This window comes from Mauremys mutica, chromosome 4 (genome assembly GCF_020497125.1).
Source record: "Mauremys mutica isolate MM-2020 ecotype Southern chromosome 4, ASM2049712v1, whole genome shotgun sequence".
NCBI lineage: Eukaryota > Metazoa > Chordata > Testudines > Geoemydidae > Mauremys > Mauremys mutica.
The window spans coordinates 56,453,567-56,469,894 of record NC_059075.1 but is presented as its reverse complement, the minus strand read 5'-3'; the positions used below and the strand labels follow the sequence as shown (position 1 = coordinate 56,469,894).

Here is a 16,328-nt window from a genome sequence, read left to right as displayed (position 1 = left end):
AGTCTCAAATATTTTCAAAGCAGGGACCACATCTTACCAATGAGACAATTACTTACAGTGAAAATTAGAATGAGTGAAATATTTATTGTATTTTAGCTATCTAATGCAATGTAGCAGCTGGAAACAAGGAAAGCCAGCACCAAATGACCCATCAGCAATTGTGAACTGAAATATTTTGGGAGCAACTACCTCAGATATAAAGCTAAAGATAAGCGCTAGTATTAAAAGTAGTAGGTAAGGATCTTGTCTTGCCACTTGTCTCTGAATCCCATTATTAGCATTCTTCTGTATCCAATTCTACATCCTTATCTTCAGAGGTCTGACCAGCACCACCCCTGCTTAAAATTTCTGCCTTTAGTTTCTTATTTCCCCTTGTGATCTCTATGCTCTTGTCATAAACAGATAGTTAAGGGTTAAGGTCTCTTTTACTTGTAAAGGGTTAACAAGCTCAGTAATCTGATGAACACCTGACCAGAGGACCAATCCAGGGACAAGATAATTTCAAATCTCTGTGGAGGGATGTCTTTGTCTGTGTTCTTTGTTTGGGTTGCCGTTCTCTTTTTGGATCTAAGAGAGGCCAGACATATCTTCAAGCTCTCCCAGTTTTCCTGAAGTATTTTCTTCTATTCAGTATAGTGAGTATTAGAAAGGTGGTTTAGTCTTATAATTAATTTCTACATTTGCAATTGTGTGTTTTCTGAAGAAATATCTTTATTTCTGTTTGCTGTTACTTTGATTATTCTGAGAAAGAAGCGGGGAGAAGTCTCTCCAGGTTTATAGCTAGACCCTGTATATTTTCCATCTTGGTGTTATAAAGATAGTGTGCTTGCTTTCTTTCTTTTAATAAAATCCTTTTCTTTTTAGAACTTGATTGATTTCTTCCCTTGTTTGGATTTTCAGGGGAAGGGGAGGGGGGAAAAGTGAATCCCTCTTTGTTTTGATTCAAGGAGTTTGAATCTGAGGTGATCTCTCCCAAGGACTAGGGGAAGGGGAAGAAGGTGGGGGGAATGGATTATTTCCCTTTATCTTAAGATCCAAGGAAGTTGGGATCTGTGTTCCCCAGGGAAACTTTGGGGGAACAGGAAGTGTGCTAGACACTGGAATTTCTAGCTGGTGGCAGTGTACCAGATCTAAACTAGGATTTAGTTTAGAGAAGTCCATGCAAGTCCCCATCTTGTGGACGCTAAAGTTCAAAGTGGGGAATAAACCTATGACAGCTCTCCTCTACCTTCCTCCTAACTGCTCTATCTGCATCATCCCTTTCATCATAGTAAACTGCTCCATACCACCTTGATATTAGTTCCCTCTTCATTCAGCTGTTTTCTTCATGTGCAGTTCTTCAATTGACCTCAAAGTCATGTAGAAATTATGTGGGCAGTCATTGAAATGTTTGATCTTTTATGCAGGAGTCTGCGTATCTGAACAGTACAGTCCATAACAAATTTAGGATGTAAACTTGGGATTCTTGGAGAAGAGACTGTACCCTCATTAATTTTTCTTTTTTTTAAAACAAAAGAGTGGATGATTATTGTCTAAAGAAACAAATGAAGATAAAGCTAGAACTGATGCAATTTTACACTCTATGAAGGATAATTATGGCATCTCATGAGCTTAAGAAAGGATGCCATTATAACCCTAGACCCAAGGCAAACCAACAGATCATTTCGTCAAGGCTGAAATTATCTGCATGTACACACTCAGGCATTTGTAGAAGATACATGGTATAAGGATAAATTCCAAATTCTCTTTCCACTAAAACTCCAACAATCCTAGACATTTCTGTCAGAGGGTAGAGAGCTGCCATATTTTATATACATTATAGGATCTTTGCAATAATTGTTAAGAGAAAGCTTTAGGCTATCACTAGGAATCAAAATCTACAGCATCATCAATGCATTAAGAAACCTATTTTAGTAGCAATATTTTTAAGTGAGTTAATTCATTCCCCTCTTTTCCCTTTTTTATATCTGATTCATGGTTTTATTTTTCTTGGTGTCAACAAAACCAAGAGGAAAATTTCTGTTCTGTATGTCTCATATATGAGTGTTTATATAGCTCGAGGAGAGCAAGAACCTTTCCCCCACTTTTCTTTTGGAAAATATGGTATTTTGTGTTTGTTTTCCCATACATCATCAGTGACACAGACAGAAAGCACTGAAGTAAGTTTCTTCAAATTGTAATTTCGCCTACAACAGATTGTTAACCAAGATCACACTGAAATGAGTAGAAAACTGGTAAGTTACTGGTTTGACTCCAGCACAAAATGGCCTGCTAGACAGTATAAGGTAATCCTCTGGTGGTTTAGAATCTCCTCTGCCACCCTCTCCCCAGTGCTGCTCACATTGAGACTATGGATAAGAAAAGAGGACATAGCCAGGGCTTCCTTATGCCCCACTGATCCCCCATCTGCTATACTGGCTCCTTGAGGGCATCAGCAGCCTGCATAATTTACAGCCAACTTCAGGCTTGTCCAAATTAACAGGGTGACCACTATGATGTATATCCATACCAGGATCAGGAGAATTTCAAGCGACATGTTCATATACTAGCATGAGCTGCGCATTCCTTAGCCATAGCCAAGGGCCTGGCCACAGTGCCTGGATGTTAGTAAACTATTTGTATACCATATCACAACATCTGCCTCAAAAGTCAAATTGGCTTAAATAAATACTATCATGGGACTTGAAAAATGGCTGAAAGGCCATGAACTAAAGTTAATAAATAGCAAAGTAACAACCTTTGCAATAGGATTGATGGGAAGCGGGAATAAGAAGCACATTAAATGACAATTAGAAATGACACTGAAAGAAGTTGCGCACACACACAGTTGGGGACAGAAATTAATTTTAAATGCTATAATGAGAGCACAAAGAACAGCAAAATGTATCAAAATGAGATTCACTTTGGAAAAAATACACACCCAGACATCCGAGAGGAAAAGGAAAAAATTTAAAACAAGCATAATGTGGGAAAGAAAACCTGGAAAGCACTGATGCTGAAAAAGACCTAGAAATGAGAGTTAACAGCAAATCAGACATGAATTTGCAATGGGACAGGGTTACTACTACAATTCTGGGCTCCAAATCCAATAATCATTAGGAAGAAGCCATAAACACAGATAATATGCTCAATATAGGACAGGCACAATTGGAATGCTCAGGTCAGTTCCATGCACCTATCATTAGCATAAAGATTGAGACATAATAGGGAATCTAGAAAAGAGGAACAAGGAGGAGTGGGTTGGAGGAATGGACTCATGAGGAAAGATTAAGAAGTGCTAAATGCATATGGTTTAGCAATGCCAAGGGAGGAGAGAGAGAGAGAGAGAGAGAGAGAGAGAGATAACTCTCTTAGTATTTACAGACAACACACAAAGGTAGACTATACCATATGCAATGAAACTAAGGGCTTGGCTACACTTACAAATTTGCAGCGCTGCAGCAGGGTGTGAAAACACACCCTCTGCAGCGCTGCAAATTGCGGCGCTACAAAGCGCCAGTGTAGTCAAAGCCCCAGCGCTGGGAGCGCGGCTCCCAGCGCTGTCCGTTATTCCCCACAGGGAAGTGGAGTACGGACAGCGCTGGGAGAGTTTTCTCCCAGCGCTGGTGCTTTGATTACACTTAGCGCTTCAAAGCGCTGCCGCGGCAGCGCTGCCGCGGCAGCGCTTTGAAATGCAAGTGTAGCCAAAGCCTAAGTAACAGACAATTTAAACATCAGGAAAAGTGTCCTCAAAGTCAGATGCCCCATTGTTTATAAGAAACTAGACAAAAACTGTAAGATGTTCTAGAGGGAACAACCTTGTATTGGCTGAGAGATTAAACCGATGAGCTGTGAAAATTTCTCTAAGGGTACGTCTTCACTACCCGCCAGATCGGCGGGTAGCAATCGATTTCTCGGAGTTCAATATATCGCGTCTCATCTAGACGCGATATATCGAACCCCGAACGCGCTCCCGTCGACTCCGGAACTCCACCGGAGCGAGTAGCAGTAGCGGAGTCGACGGGGGAGCCACGGACGTCGATCCCGCGCCGTGAGGACGGGTAAGTAATTCAAGCTAAGGTACTTTGACTTCAGCTACGCTATTCACGTAGCTGAAGTTGCGTACCTTAGATCTATCCTCCCCCTCCCCCCAGTATAGACCAGGCCTAACTTCTATATCATACTTTTGTGAGTTTAAAAGCATACATACACACTTCCATCCAGAGTTAACTTTATTAGTCAGCAACACTAATTTAAACTGTAGTAACATTTTGGGTATGCCTACACTGCAGCAGCACCACTATCAACAGAGTCTGGGCATGAGCAGCCACACTACAAAGCCATACACAAGTTACTGCGTCCTCGCTGGCGCTGTACTCACCCACTTGTGTCACTAGAATGTTTGGGGGATATCCGATGGTTCTTCGTGCTGCTGCAAGCTGAATCGCTCTGTGATTCTTTCCCAGTGAGTTGTGGGAGAATTTGTTTGCTGTCTGGGCACACGGGAATTTGGGAGAAGGCACTGGACAACTATCAGCACACATGTGCTTTAGCACGTGTTCTCATTGCAAACTGGATGGATTACCAGCCTGCGTGAAAGCAGCACACATGCTTTAGTCTACTGTCCCAAACAAGCCAGCAAACCTGAGTAGAAAGCACCAATAAACGCATGTCACTGGTATTTTGCATGTGAAACTGAGAGGGGTTAACAGAAATACCCAGATAAGAGCCTAGGCTAACTCTACAGTGAAAACATACCCTTTAAAGCAAATTTAGAAACATGCATTATGAAAGCAACCTCAGCATATGGTTGTTGTGTACTTAAATAGATGAATAAATCCAACTCCTAAAAGACAACCAATCCATCATAATTCCAGAAATCATAGCTGCAGAAGCACACATTTGACTAATTAAGAGATATTTTTACGACGTCGCTGTCAACACTGTGCATTTCTAGGGCAATTCTGAGATTATTTGTATCCTCTAGTAAATATGTTAGTCACTGAATCATTTGATCTGTTTTTCTACTGTTTAAAAAGACACAGCCAAGTTTCTGGTTATTGCACTAAAATCTATTACATTTTAAAATATGCAGCTATCCTGTACCTACCAATTAAAAATCCCATGCGTTAAATCTGCTTTCTTCCTTTAAGCCTCTAGCTCTTTTATAAGTTTTAAAAGTTCCATGCACATAAAAGTCAAGCAAAAGCTGGACAAATTGTGAAGCCCTGGGGTATAAATCAAAGATGCAATATTTCTACAAGTGTTGGGACAAGGAAAACTTTAAAATGTATAAAATGAGTATGTGAAGAAACAATTGCACCATTCACTTAATAGTTGCATAGAATATGGCACAATGGAGTAATACACTAGTTTTTGACACCTATGAAGGCCCCAAAAGCAAGCATAGCTGGTATCAATTCATTGCTGAATTGGCAGGAATTTTGGAAGAGAAGTACAAAATAGTTTTCACATAAAAAGAAAAGTTTGCATTGGAATTTTCTGTTTGTTTCAGTACCTGTTACATAAGTTACAGCAGTAATATTTTTTATACATCAGCGCAAACAAAGGATATCTTTTTGGGAGAAAAAACCTTCAAGTTTGCCAGATATAGACCTGGGAGATGTAAGAGTGATGTATATTTGCTGGATTCCTTATTTTAAACCCATTCTGTCAGATATAGATATAGATATAGATATAGATATAGATATAGATTATCTATCTATATATATATATAGATAGATATATATATATATATATATATATATATATATATATATACATATACATATATATATATATATATATATATATACATATACATATATACATACACACACACACAAACACACACACACACACGTTGCTCTGCTCAACATTCAGAATGAGGGGTTCTTTTGTTTCAAAACTAGAGCAATATAGGCTTTCCCCCAGAGCTCCTCATGAATCACAGTCTTACATTGTATAACTATTTCAGTGATGATATCAGATGTGGTGCATGTCATATTATTTTTTATATATATGAGAGAGAGAAATAAAATGTGTGCGCGCACGCACACACACACACACACAAATTGCAGTTCAGACTACAGGGCTTGCAGCAGCCTGCCTAACTACAGGATGAAACTGTTTATCCTACATGCTTTTGCCTAGCCACCTCAGACAACCTCCCTTTCATGGCAGAATTATGAAATAATTTTCATTTGACATTAAATACTTCTCTTTTTTTTTTTTTTTTTTTTTTAAGCATATAGGCCAAAGCTAAATTTTAAAAGTGCTTATATTGAGCTACTGAAAAAAATGACAGGGACTAGTCAAGGGTCATATAGAATTACACTTGATAGTTAACCAGCTGGGAACATGATGAATTTTATCTTCACGTAATACCCACTGCTAAATTGAGTATTAATAGTGTGAAATGTTTCTTCAAAGGCCTTTTCAGCTAAATTAGAATCTAGGATTCCTCTTTGAATTTTACAGTAAAACCAGCAGATGCAGTGCAGTTGTTAGTGCTAAGTGAACCTGAATCAACTTCTAGTGAAGTGGTCTTTTAATGCTGTTGTATAACTTTTCATCATGGAACACAGATGTACGTAGGACTGTTTAGTACTAGCAGCTGTGTGTGTACTAAACATTCAAAGTAATCATCCTGAGCTGAAAATGTAGGTTTAAAATTATTTGCTTGAAAAGATTTCTTTTGTTGTCTCTTACAACTTTGACAACATGATTTAAGCAATCAGACTAGGGGTATGCATACACTGCAATTAGACACCACGGCTGGTCCATCCCAGCTGTCTCAGGCTCATAGGGCAGTTTAATTGCAGTGTGGACGTTCAGGTTCGGGCTCTGGGACCCTCCCACCTCAAAGGCCGGTGCCTGAACATTTACACTGCAATTAAACAGTCCTTTAGCCAAGCCCGAGTCAGCTGGCACAGGCCAGCCCTGGGTTTTTGATCACTGTGTAGACATACCATATGTGAGGTTTTTTTAAATTTACAGAGGTCTGTTGGCTGGGCTAGTTGCCCATAAATCTTACTGATTTTGAGAACTGGAGAGAAAACAGTTGATTAAAAAGAGATGGCAAATAAGTAGGGCTGTCGATTAATCGCAGTTAACTCATGGGTTTAACTCAGAAAAATTAATCGTAGTTTAAATCACACTGTTAAACAACAGAATACCAATTGAAATTCATTAAACATTTTTGGATGTTTTTCTACATTTTCAAATATACTGATTTTAATTACAACACAGAATACAAAGTGTACAGTGCTCACTTTATATTATTTTTATTACAAATATTTGCACTGTAAAAATGATAAAGAAAAAATATTTTTCAATTCACCTCATACAAGTACTATAGGGCAATCTCTATCCTGAAAGCGCAACTTACAAATGTAGGTTTTTTTTTGGTTACATAACTGCACTCAAAAACAAAACAATGTAAAAGGTTAGACTACAAATCCACTCAGTCCTATTCGTTTTTCAGCCAATCGCTAAGACAAACAAGTTTGTTTACATTTACAGGAGATAATGTTGCCCGCTTCTTATTTACAACGTCACCTGAAGGTGTGAACAGGCGTTCACATGACACATTTGTAGTCAGCATTGCAAGGTATTTTTGTGCCAGATATGCTAAAGATTCATATGTCCCTTCATGCTTCGGCCACCAATCCACAGGACATGCTTTCATGCTGACGACACTCATTAAAAAATAATGCATTAAATAAATCTGTGACTCAACTCCTTGGGGAAGAATGGTATGTCTCCCCATATATTTCATGTTATGGCAGTCTCAGATGATGACCCAGCATCTGTTGTTCGTTTTAAGAACACTTTCACTCCAGATTTGGCAAAATGCAAAGAAGGTACCAATGTGGGATTTCTAAAGATAGCTACAGCACTTCACCTAGGTTTAAGAATCTGAAGTGCCTTCCAAAAATCTCAGAGGATGAGGTGTGGCACATGCTTTCAGAAGTCTTAAAGAACAACACTCCGATGCGGAAACTACACAAGACAAACCACGAAAAAAGAAAATCAACCTTCTGCTAGTGGCATCTGACTCAGATGATGTAAATGAACATGCGTCGGCCCCACCGCTTTGGATCGTTGTCCATGCTGATGACGGGTTTTGCTTGATATCTTCTGGAATGGTAGTTGAAGCATGAAGGGACATATGAATCTTTAGTGCATCTGGCACGTAAATACAGGGTTAAACTGTTTTCAAAACCAGAATACCTTTGTGCTAGTTGGAGAGGACTTTAATGAACTAGAATGTTGGGTCTCACACTTAAAAGACATATAGTAAAAGAATATTTAAAGATTAAAAATTCTGTACCTTTGACTCCACGTTGCTTAACAAGAGAGGAATGTCAGAAGATGATGGCTTTGATAGGCCCAGCGAGTCACAGAGAGTTTGCACTTCCTGATAGATTTCGTTATTCTTTTCCAAATGAGAACTTTTAAGTTGCTTGCTGTGCAAAATCTGTAAAGCTTGAAGCTCTGTACTTAAAAATACTAGAGAGAAAAAGTGTCATAATAGCATCTTTAAGACATCTTAAATATTTTTGTGCCTGCATTCTCATAGTAAATAAAACATACACATAATAGAAACATAACAGAAAAAGCGTAGGCAGAGTTCTGCAAACAATGAAAAATACCTAAGAGTTACTATTTTATACAAACTAATTAGAAAGAGTTATAAGCATGTAATTGGTTGGTACTCAGTTTTTTGGGAAGAGGCCTACTTCCTTCCTGACAAAGACTACCAATATAATTCTGTTTTTCTCTAATATTTTACAGATTCATCGTAAGCGAGTTATATTTCCTCTAGAAATCCTCAAAATATTGCCCTTATATGTGGAATATAAGCCCTTGATCTATAAGTGAGATTAAAGTAGCTAAGATACTACTATTACGATTGCCTAACATGTCACATTATAAGACCCCGTTTTCAGTTGTTTATAACTTTGCCAAACTTTAATCGTCTGGGCTGAAGTTTTTCAAGCTGAGTTTAAAAGTCATGAAAGGTCAAAACTGAGGTTGCCTACGTGATCATGTCATTAAAGAGTGTATCATAATCTATACAGCATGAATTAAAGTTGACAGACAAGCTTATTTCTAGCATTTCCTAACTTTTGAGCACTTGACTTTGCAACCTCAGGCCTGGTCTACACTTAAAAGTTAAAAATTAAGTCCCAATCTGAATCTCTATGTCCAACCAGTTCAAGCTTTCCCTCCACACATGTATCACTGTGCTTCCAGTGCCAGTCTCCTTGTCCAGCCAGTCCCTAGGGCTCCTTATCCCAATGTATCTCCCTGCCCCACAGGTCCAGCTCTTGTCCCCATTACATTTGAGTCAGGCAGTTTCTTCCTCCACGCTACCTAGGTGCCAGCAGGGAGGTCACTGAGAGCACAGGAGAGACAGACTCCCTGCCTCTCAGTTTCACTGCTGTACCTAACCTGAAGCAGCTGTTACAGGGAAGAAGCTGGACTTTCACTGCATCTCCAGGCTGGAGCATTTGCAGTTATTCTGTTGGGATGGCACATGTACAGTCTGGTGACACATATGAACTGTGAGTGGCTGCAGCATGCTCAGTGCTGATGGAATCTTCAAATATCTTAGCTACTTTAATCTCAGCTAAAGCACTCACATACAGATGCACAGGCAACATTTATGCTGGTATTTTCTAACTTTTGCATGCTTGACCTTGAAAAGTTAATGTTCTTTAAACAGTTTTTGGTGTGTAATATAATTAGCGACCAGAAAACAGTGTATTCTGACACTCAGAATGGGGGAGGTAGAGCATCACTGATGTTAAACAACTAGTATTTTCTATGCCACTTGAACCCTAAAGGCTATTGGGTATTCTTAATTACTGCACAAAACTTCCACTGAGTTATACTTATAGATCAAGGGCTTCAGAACATAACTGTGAAGACAAATATGAGGCAAAAGAAATATCCACACTGAAGACAGTGGAAGATAAGCAACCAAAACTGTGGAACATAAACGATGTTAGAGATGAGAAATATGCAAAAAATTAAATAAGAGGACAAAGAGCTTACAAAAAATAAATATTATTGCAAGATGGAAAATTGTCACAACTTACACAGGAGTTTAAGACAATCCTCTTTCTTTTTTAACCTGTCCTTAATATCTCCAGACACAAGTGTTGAATATGGGCAAGCCATTTCTTTTAAAAAACCACTAATCTCAAGCTGGAAGCTCTCTACATCTTCCCCACCTTAAGAAAATAAGAAAAAAAAGATCATTGCAAAATTCAATGTTTTTAATTTTATTTTAAACTCAAATTTGTTAAGAAAATTAATTATAATTACAAGTTTAAACATAATATATTAGTTTATGGTAGAGACCAATCCAATAGGACTTGCCATTATCTTAAATTAAAAACTGAGTCCTATACATAAATAAGCAACAATTTTAAATTAGAAGAAACACCACCTGCATATTTCAAAACCAGAAGAGAAGGCTATAATGATCCTCCAAGTAACCAACACAATCAGCTGAAGTGGACTAGTAGTTTACATCTAGTGTAAGGTGAGTGGGATAGGCTTTACCTTCCCTTCAAACCATAACAACATGGTTGTCATTTTTATATCACAAATCATAGATCATAGTTAGGGCCCTACTACATTCACGGTCCATTTTGGTCAATTTCATGGTCATGGAGTTTTTTAAATAGTAAATTTCATGATTTCAGCTATTTAAATCTGAAATTTCACGGTGTTGTAATAGTAGGGGTCCTGACCCCAAAAGGAGTTTTTTTTGGGGGGGAGAGGGGGGAAGAGGAGGGAGAGATCGCAATACTGCTACCCTTACTTCTGCACTGCTGCTGGCGGCGGTGCTGCCTTCAGAGTTTGGGAGCTGGAGAGTGGCATCTGTTGGCTGGGAGCCCAGCTCTGAAGGCAGAGCCACCGCCACCAGCAGCGCAGAAGTAAGGATTGCATGGTATGTTATTGCCACCCTTACTTCTGCGTCACTGCTGCCAGGGCGCTGCCTTCAGTGCTGGGCCCCTGGCCAACTGCCACTGCTCTCCGGCCACCCAGCTCTGAAGACAGTGCAGAAGTAATACTGCAACCCCCTAAAATAATCTTGTGACTCCCTTGCAACTCCCTTTTGGATCAGAACCCCCAATTTGAGAAACGCTGGGTCTCTCCCGTGAAATCTAGTCTTTTGTGTGCTTTTACCCTATACTATACAGATTCCACGGGGGGGGGGGGGGTGTAGGGAGGCAGATTTCACCGTCCATGACCCGTTTTTCCATCGTCATGAATTTGGTAGGGCCCTAATCATAGTAATAGGATGAAATTTAATAGTGCAAAGTGCAAGGTCATGCACTTAGGAACTAACAACAGAAATGTCTGCTATAAACTGGGGACTTGGTTGGAAGTAACAGAGGAGGAGAAAGACCTAGGTCTACTGATTGATCGCAGGACCAAAGAAGGGCTACTAGCATGATCAGAGGAATGGAAAACCTACCTTATGAGAGGAGATTCAAAGAGCTTAGTTTGTTCAGCCTAACCCAGTGGTTTTTAACCTGCGGTCCACAGACCCCTGGGGTCCACAGACTCTAAAATTTCCTAAGAGGTCCGCATCTTCGTTTGAAATTTTTTAGGGGCCTGCAAATGCAAAAAAGGTTGAAAACCACTGGCCTAAGCAAAAGAAGGCTGATGGGAGATATGATTTTCTCTATAAATACATCAGAGGGATAAATACCAGGGATGGACAAGAATTATTTAAGTGTCAGTGTTGATAAGAACAAATGGTTACATACTGGCCATCAATAAATTTAGGCTTGAAATTAGATAAAGGTTTCTAATCATCAGAAGAGTAAAGTTCTGGAACAGCCTTCCAAGGAGGTAAAAAAAAACCTAACTGGCTTCAAGACTGAGCTTGATAAGTTTATGGAGAGTGGTATGATGCCTACAATGGCATATAGCCGATCTGCAACTGCTAGTAGCAAATATTTCCAACAGCCCATGGGACACTAGATAGGGAGGGCTCTGAGTTACTATAGGGGATTCCTTCCCAGCTGGCTGGCTGGCGGGTTTTGATCACATGGTTGGGGTGTAACTGACTGCCTTATTTGGGGTTAGGAAGGAGTTTTTCCCAGGTCACATCAGTAGAGAGCGCAGGGGTTTCACCTTCCTCTGCAATATGGGGCACGCGTCACTTGCCCATTTAAACTAGCATAAATGGTGGATTCTCTATAACGGAGGATTCTCATGATTTGAGGCCTTCAGTAACTCAGCCAGTGATTATAGGTCTATTACAGGAGTAGGCAGAAGTAGTCTGTAGCCTGCAACGTGCAGAAGGTCATACTAGGTGATCATGATGGTCCCTTCTGGCCTTAATGTCTATGAGTCTACCTCGCAGGATGTTTTCACATAAACAAGTTATGGAGGGAAAACTTAACTAAATGAGGTACGTACATATTGTTTTATCATTTCATCACAAAAATATAAAGTCTAAGTATAAAAAGTGTAGGCTGTATGTAAATGCCTTTTTATAGTAAGGATGTTTTAAAAGAATTAAGAAAATTTTAAACAGTTAAAAACAGAACACACCAACACATGAGTTTTACCCTTGGGTTTGTTCTTTACTATAACTATCTTACTTCTAAGCATCAATACTGTTTCTTTGACTAAGATTACAAGGTTATTAGTAAGCAAAATATAAATTATAAACAAACAGTCTTAAGCAACCACAACATTATTTCAATAAATTAAAGTTCAAATTCTGTGGAAATACCAGCTGTTGAAGTGATGCTTTCTTCCAGGTCACACACTGATTTTATTTCAGAACTTAACCAAACACAAAGCTCAGAAAAGTCTGGTGAAGATAATCCATTTTCTACTGCTTTGCTAAGTGCTTCCTCCTCTAACAGGGGACCTTTATACCTGAACAGGGGGGAAAAAAAAAATACCAGTATAAAAAAAAAAGTTTGATGAATACAGCACCGGGATTTTAAACTTATTTTCATATAAGATGCTTCACAGTAGTTAGAAACCGGATTAGTCAATTACAATTTTTTGAATCACTGAATACATAATTCACAGATATTACAAATTTTCCTAAATATTAAATATTGTAAAAGAAGTTATGCAGCACTAATGTTCATCTTCTGACAAGGCAGAAAGCATGAATGTGTTTAAGTGGTTTTACATATCTGTGATACATAGACATTGTATTTATACTTTTATTTAAGATTTGGACTATGCTGAAGAGATTATAAATAAGGACACAATTTAAATGGACTTAGTCGATTTAAAAAAAGTTGTAAAGAAAACTGTTTTACCTATTATTTCATTGCTAGTAATTTGAAAATCAAATATACTTCTCATTTTTTATGCCTGTTTACTTTTTGCATTTCCCTGAGTTTGGACAATGAAAATAAATGAAATCTCTTTCATTTTGCTCACTTTCAGGTTCTTGGTGCTGCAACCTTTTGGGGTTCAGATACTATAGGGAAATGTTTAAAAACAGTTCTCATTGCAATTTTTAAAATTACACTGTAAACTCATCTTTATTTTAATTTCTTCAAATCATTATCTCTAGCATAGTTCACAGGACCTAGGTTTTTTCAGGATTGGTACATTCTATTGTTGTGGGATTCTATTCTCGACTAATTACTGTACCAAGTAAAAGGCCATGCTGCACAGATTTCTCCTTTAGTTCTTGCTTGGTCTCCTAATAGCATATAGGTGATCAGATACCACATATATAGAATCTATATAGAACAGAAGAAATATCTTCATTGCCTTTTCATAATCTCATGCAAGCTAACACTGTTTGTCATCATTTCTAGCTTTACAGACAGAGGGTTAGTGTAACGCTTCCCTCTTCCATGAGATGTGCATCTCAGATCTCTATTTCATGATTACACTTGAGGGAGAAATAAATATATATAGTATTAGGATAGTGAAAATGTTCAAAACCATTAAATGATTAACTCTAAATATGAGTCAAATAGGTAGTAAAACATAAAGGAATTCTTGCTTTTCCATAGAATATGATCTAAATATATTCTCTATGAAACATCCAAGATTTTACCAATTTATGTGATTGCATTATTTATAGTCACTGTATCAAGAAAGGGTTATTTTGAAATCTTGGGGCCCAATTCTGAGAAGTGCACTGTAAGTGCCTGTATGGAGCCCCACTGACTTCAATAGGGCTCTTCTTGGGTCCAAGTTTCCGCCCACACTGACTAACTTGCAGGACGGGGACCCTATACTCAGAACTATTCCCAACAAACAGAATGCAGTAGGACTTACTTTAAGGAAGGCAAAGTTTAATGAATACATTGGAGAAAAAAACACATCCCCTATTTGGAGCATTTAATGTTTACTGAGTTCTAGTCTTCCAATAGTCATTTAACGGAATCCCTTATCATGACTGATATATTTGTTTTATTCTAAGCACTCTAGCCCTCTTCCCCTTTCAAAATAAGGTTCTGACAGGATAAGCACAAAACACAGATGCGTTACCCAGACCTCCCGGGTTAACACACACACGTACTATGGTTTACGAAGTCCCTGCACCCATCCCTCGAGCCTGTGTGCCCACTGCTCCCATACCCACCTCCACACCTCCCCTCCACGCGGTCCCCTCCAGAGGGTCGGTCCTTCCTGGGGGGGGGGGGGGACACAACAGCGTCCCTACCCCCTTCTCCCCACACCGCCGGGGGGGGGCACAACTCTTTGAATCAACACAGACCGTTGGCCCCCAAGGATCCCCTTGGGGATGATCCTTCCGCCGCAGTTTCCCCTTCTTCCCACTCTCGCTCCGCGCCCGCCTCAAATCCCGGCTGGGGGCCATTTCTCGATGCAAGGGACACGCCGGAGCAGGCGCCCCCGCGTCCTGCAGGAGCAGCCCCCGCCGCAGGCGGACAGCGCCGGCGGAGGCCGAGCTGCTCACAAGGCTTCGGGGGCTGAAGCGAGGGACTGTGGCGCCGAAGATCCAGCGCCGGCTGCTGCAGTGGAGCTGCGGGGACCGAGTGTTACCACCAGCCCCACCCCACCCCCGGCAAACGGGGCCCATGGCGCCTCTGCACAGCGGGAACGACAGACAGGCCCGGCGGCGCCGGGGGCTGCGAAGGCAGGAGGCCGCCCCCGCGCACACTCACCCCAGAGCCTCCAGCGCGTCTAGAATGTCGCTCTCCATTTTCAGCTCCTGCTCGTGCGCCCTCATGCTGCCGGCGCGGCCCCGCCGCCCCCAGACTCCGCCCCGCGCGGCCTCGAGTCCCCGCTCCAAACAGGCCCCGCCCCGCGCGGCCTCGGCTTCCCCTCACAGGTCGCGCCCCGCCTCGGCTTCTCCCAGGGCCTCGGGTTCCGCCCCCACCAGCCCCGCCCCGCACGGCCCTGGGTGTCCCTCCCCTCGCTCACCCCGCTCCGCCGCCCGCCCATCTGGGGCCGCCAGGGGCTGCTGGCCGACAGCGACCGAGCCAGCCTGGCCTGGGCGCCTTTTACACACAAGCCCTCTCGGTGCAGGGACGCGCTGAACGGGGGAACTTAAAAGCGTTACTGACCTGATAGGCACAGAGAGTCCGAACCGCTTCCTGAAATGCTCAGGACAGAGCCAGGCCCGCTCTGATCCCCCATCTCCATACAGGGCCCGAGGAAGCAGGTCGGCAATTTGGGACACGAAGTGGAGTGTCCTCTGGTGACGTGCACAGCACCGGGCAAGCCTCACTCGGCTCCAGCCTTCCCTAAGCCACTTCCCAGAGCCACCTGAGGCCAGAGTATCCCTGATAGGCTTCTGCAGGAAGCTTTCTAGCTCACAGCAGGGTGACTGAGATGGCTGTTAAGGATAAAGGAGGCCAGAGTTACACATGCACTTTTAAAACATTAGTTTTCATGTCTTCCCACCTCCACCCACACCTGCCCACAGCATTGACCTGGTCTCTGAGCTCCCTCCATAGACTGCCCCAGTCAGCCCTTGTGCTCTCTGACACATGGGTACTCCTCAGGACTTCCTCTGGTACTCAGTAATGTGAATGACTAAGAAACCCTTAATGCCAGCTGGCAAGAGAGTTACAGTTATCTTGATTCTGCTATGTACATCCTGGTGCACCAAACAACGTCAAGTGAGGTCTTAAAACTGAGGGTCACACTGATCGTTAATAAGCAACAATGAGTCCTGTGGCACCTTAAAGACTACCAGATGTATTGGAGCATAAGCTTTCGTGGGTGAATACCCACTTCGACAGATGCATGATCATTAATATCATTGTGAAATGTATGTACAGATACTGTGTAAGGAGTTATGTGTATATACTGAAAATATGGTTTTAAAGTCTGGAATTTGCCAGCAAGTTAAAGAAGTA

The 16,328-nt window shown here is 41.1% G+C and overlaps 1 protein-coding gene across 6 annotated transcripts in view; it reads right to left on the bottom strand.

Moving 5' to 3' along the window:
- Positions 1 to 15,236, bottom strand: part of FAM98B (family with sequence similarity 98 member B) — a 70,850-nt gene extending 55,614 nt beyond the window's left edge. For 4 of the 6 annotated variants that reach the window (XM_045013715.1, XM_045013717.1, XM_045013718.1 and 1 more), the window contains exons 1-4: positions 15,129 to 15,236; positions 12,752 to 12,900; positions 10,089 to 10,223; positions 8,315 to 8,493 (exon numbers count right to left, since the gene is read on the bottom strand). In XM_045013715.1, coding sequence (XP_044869650.1) covers positions 8,315 to 8,493; positions 10,089 to 10,223; positions 12,752 to 12,900; positions 15,129 to 15,193 — 528 coding nt within the window. In that variant the 5' untranslated portion in view covers positions 15,194 to 15,236. Of the gene's footprint in view, positions 1 to 8,314; positions 8,494 to 10,088; positions 10,224 to 12,751; positions 12,901 to 13,638; positions 13,711 to 14,584; positions 14,653 to 15,128 lie in introns of those variants that run through there. The other 2 variants (XM_045013719.1, XM_045013716.1) reach the window with 2 other exon arrangements.
- Between the last annotated feature and the right edge of the window lie 1,092 nt (positions 15,237 to 16,328).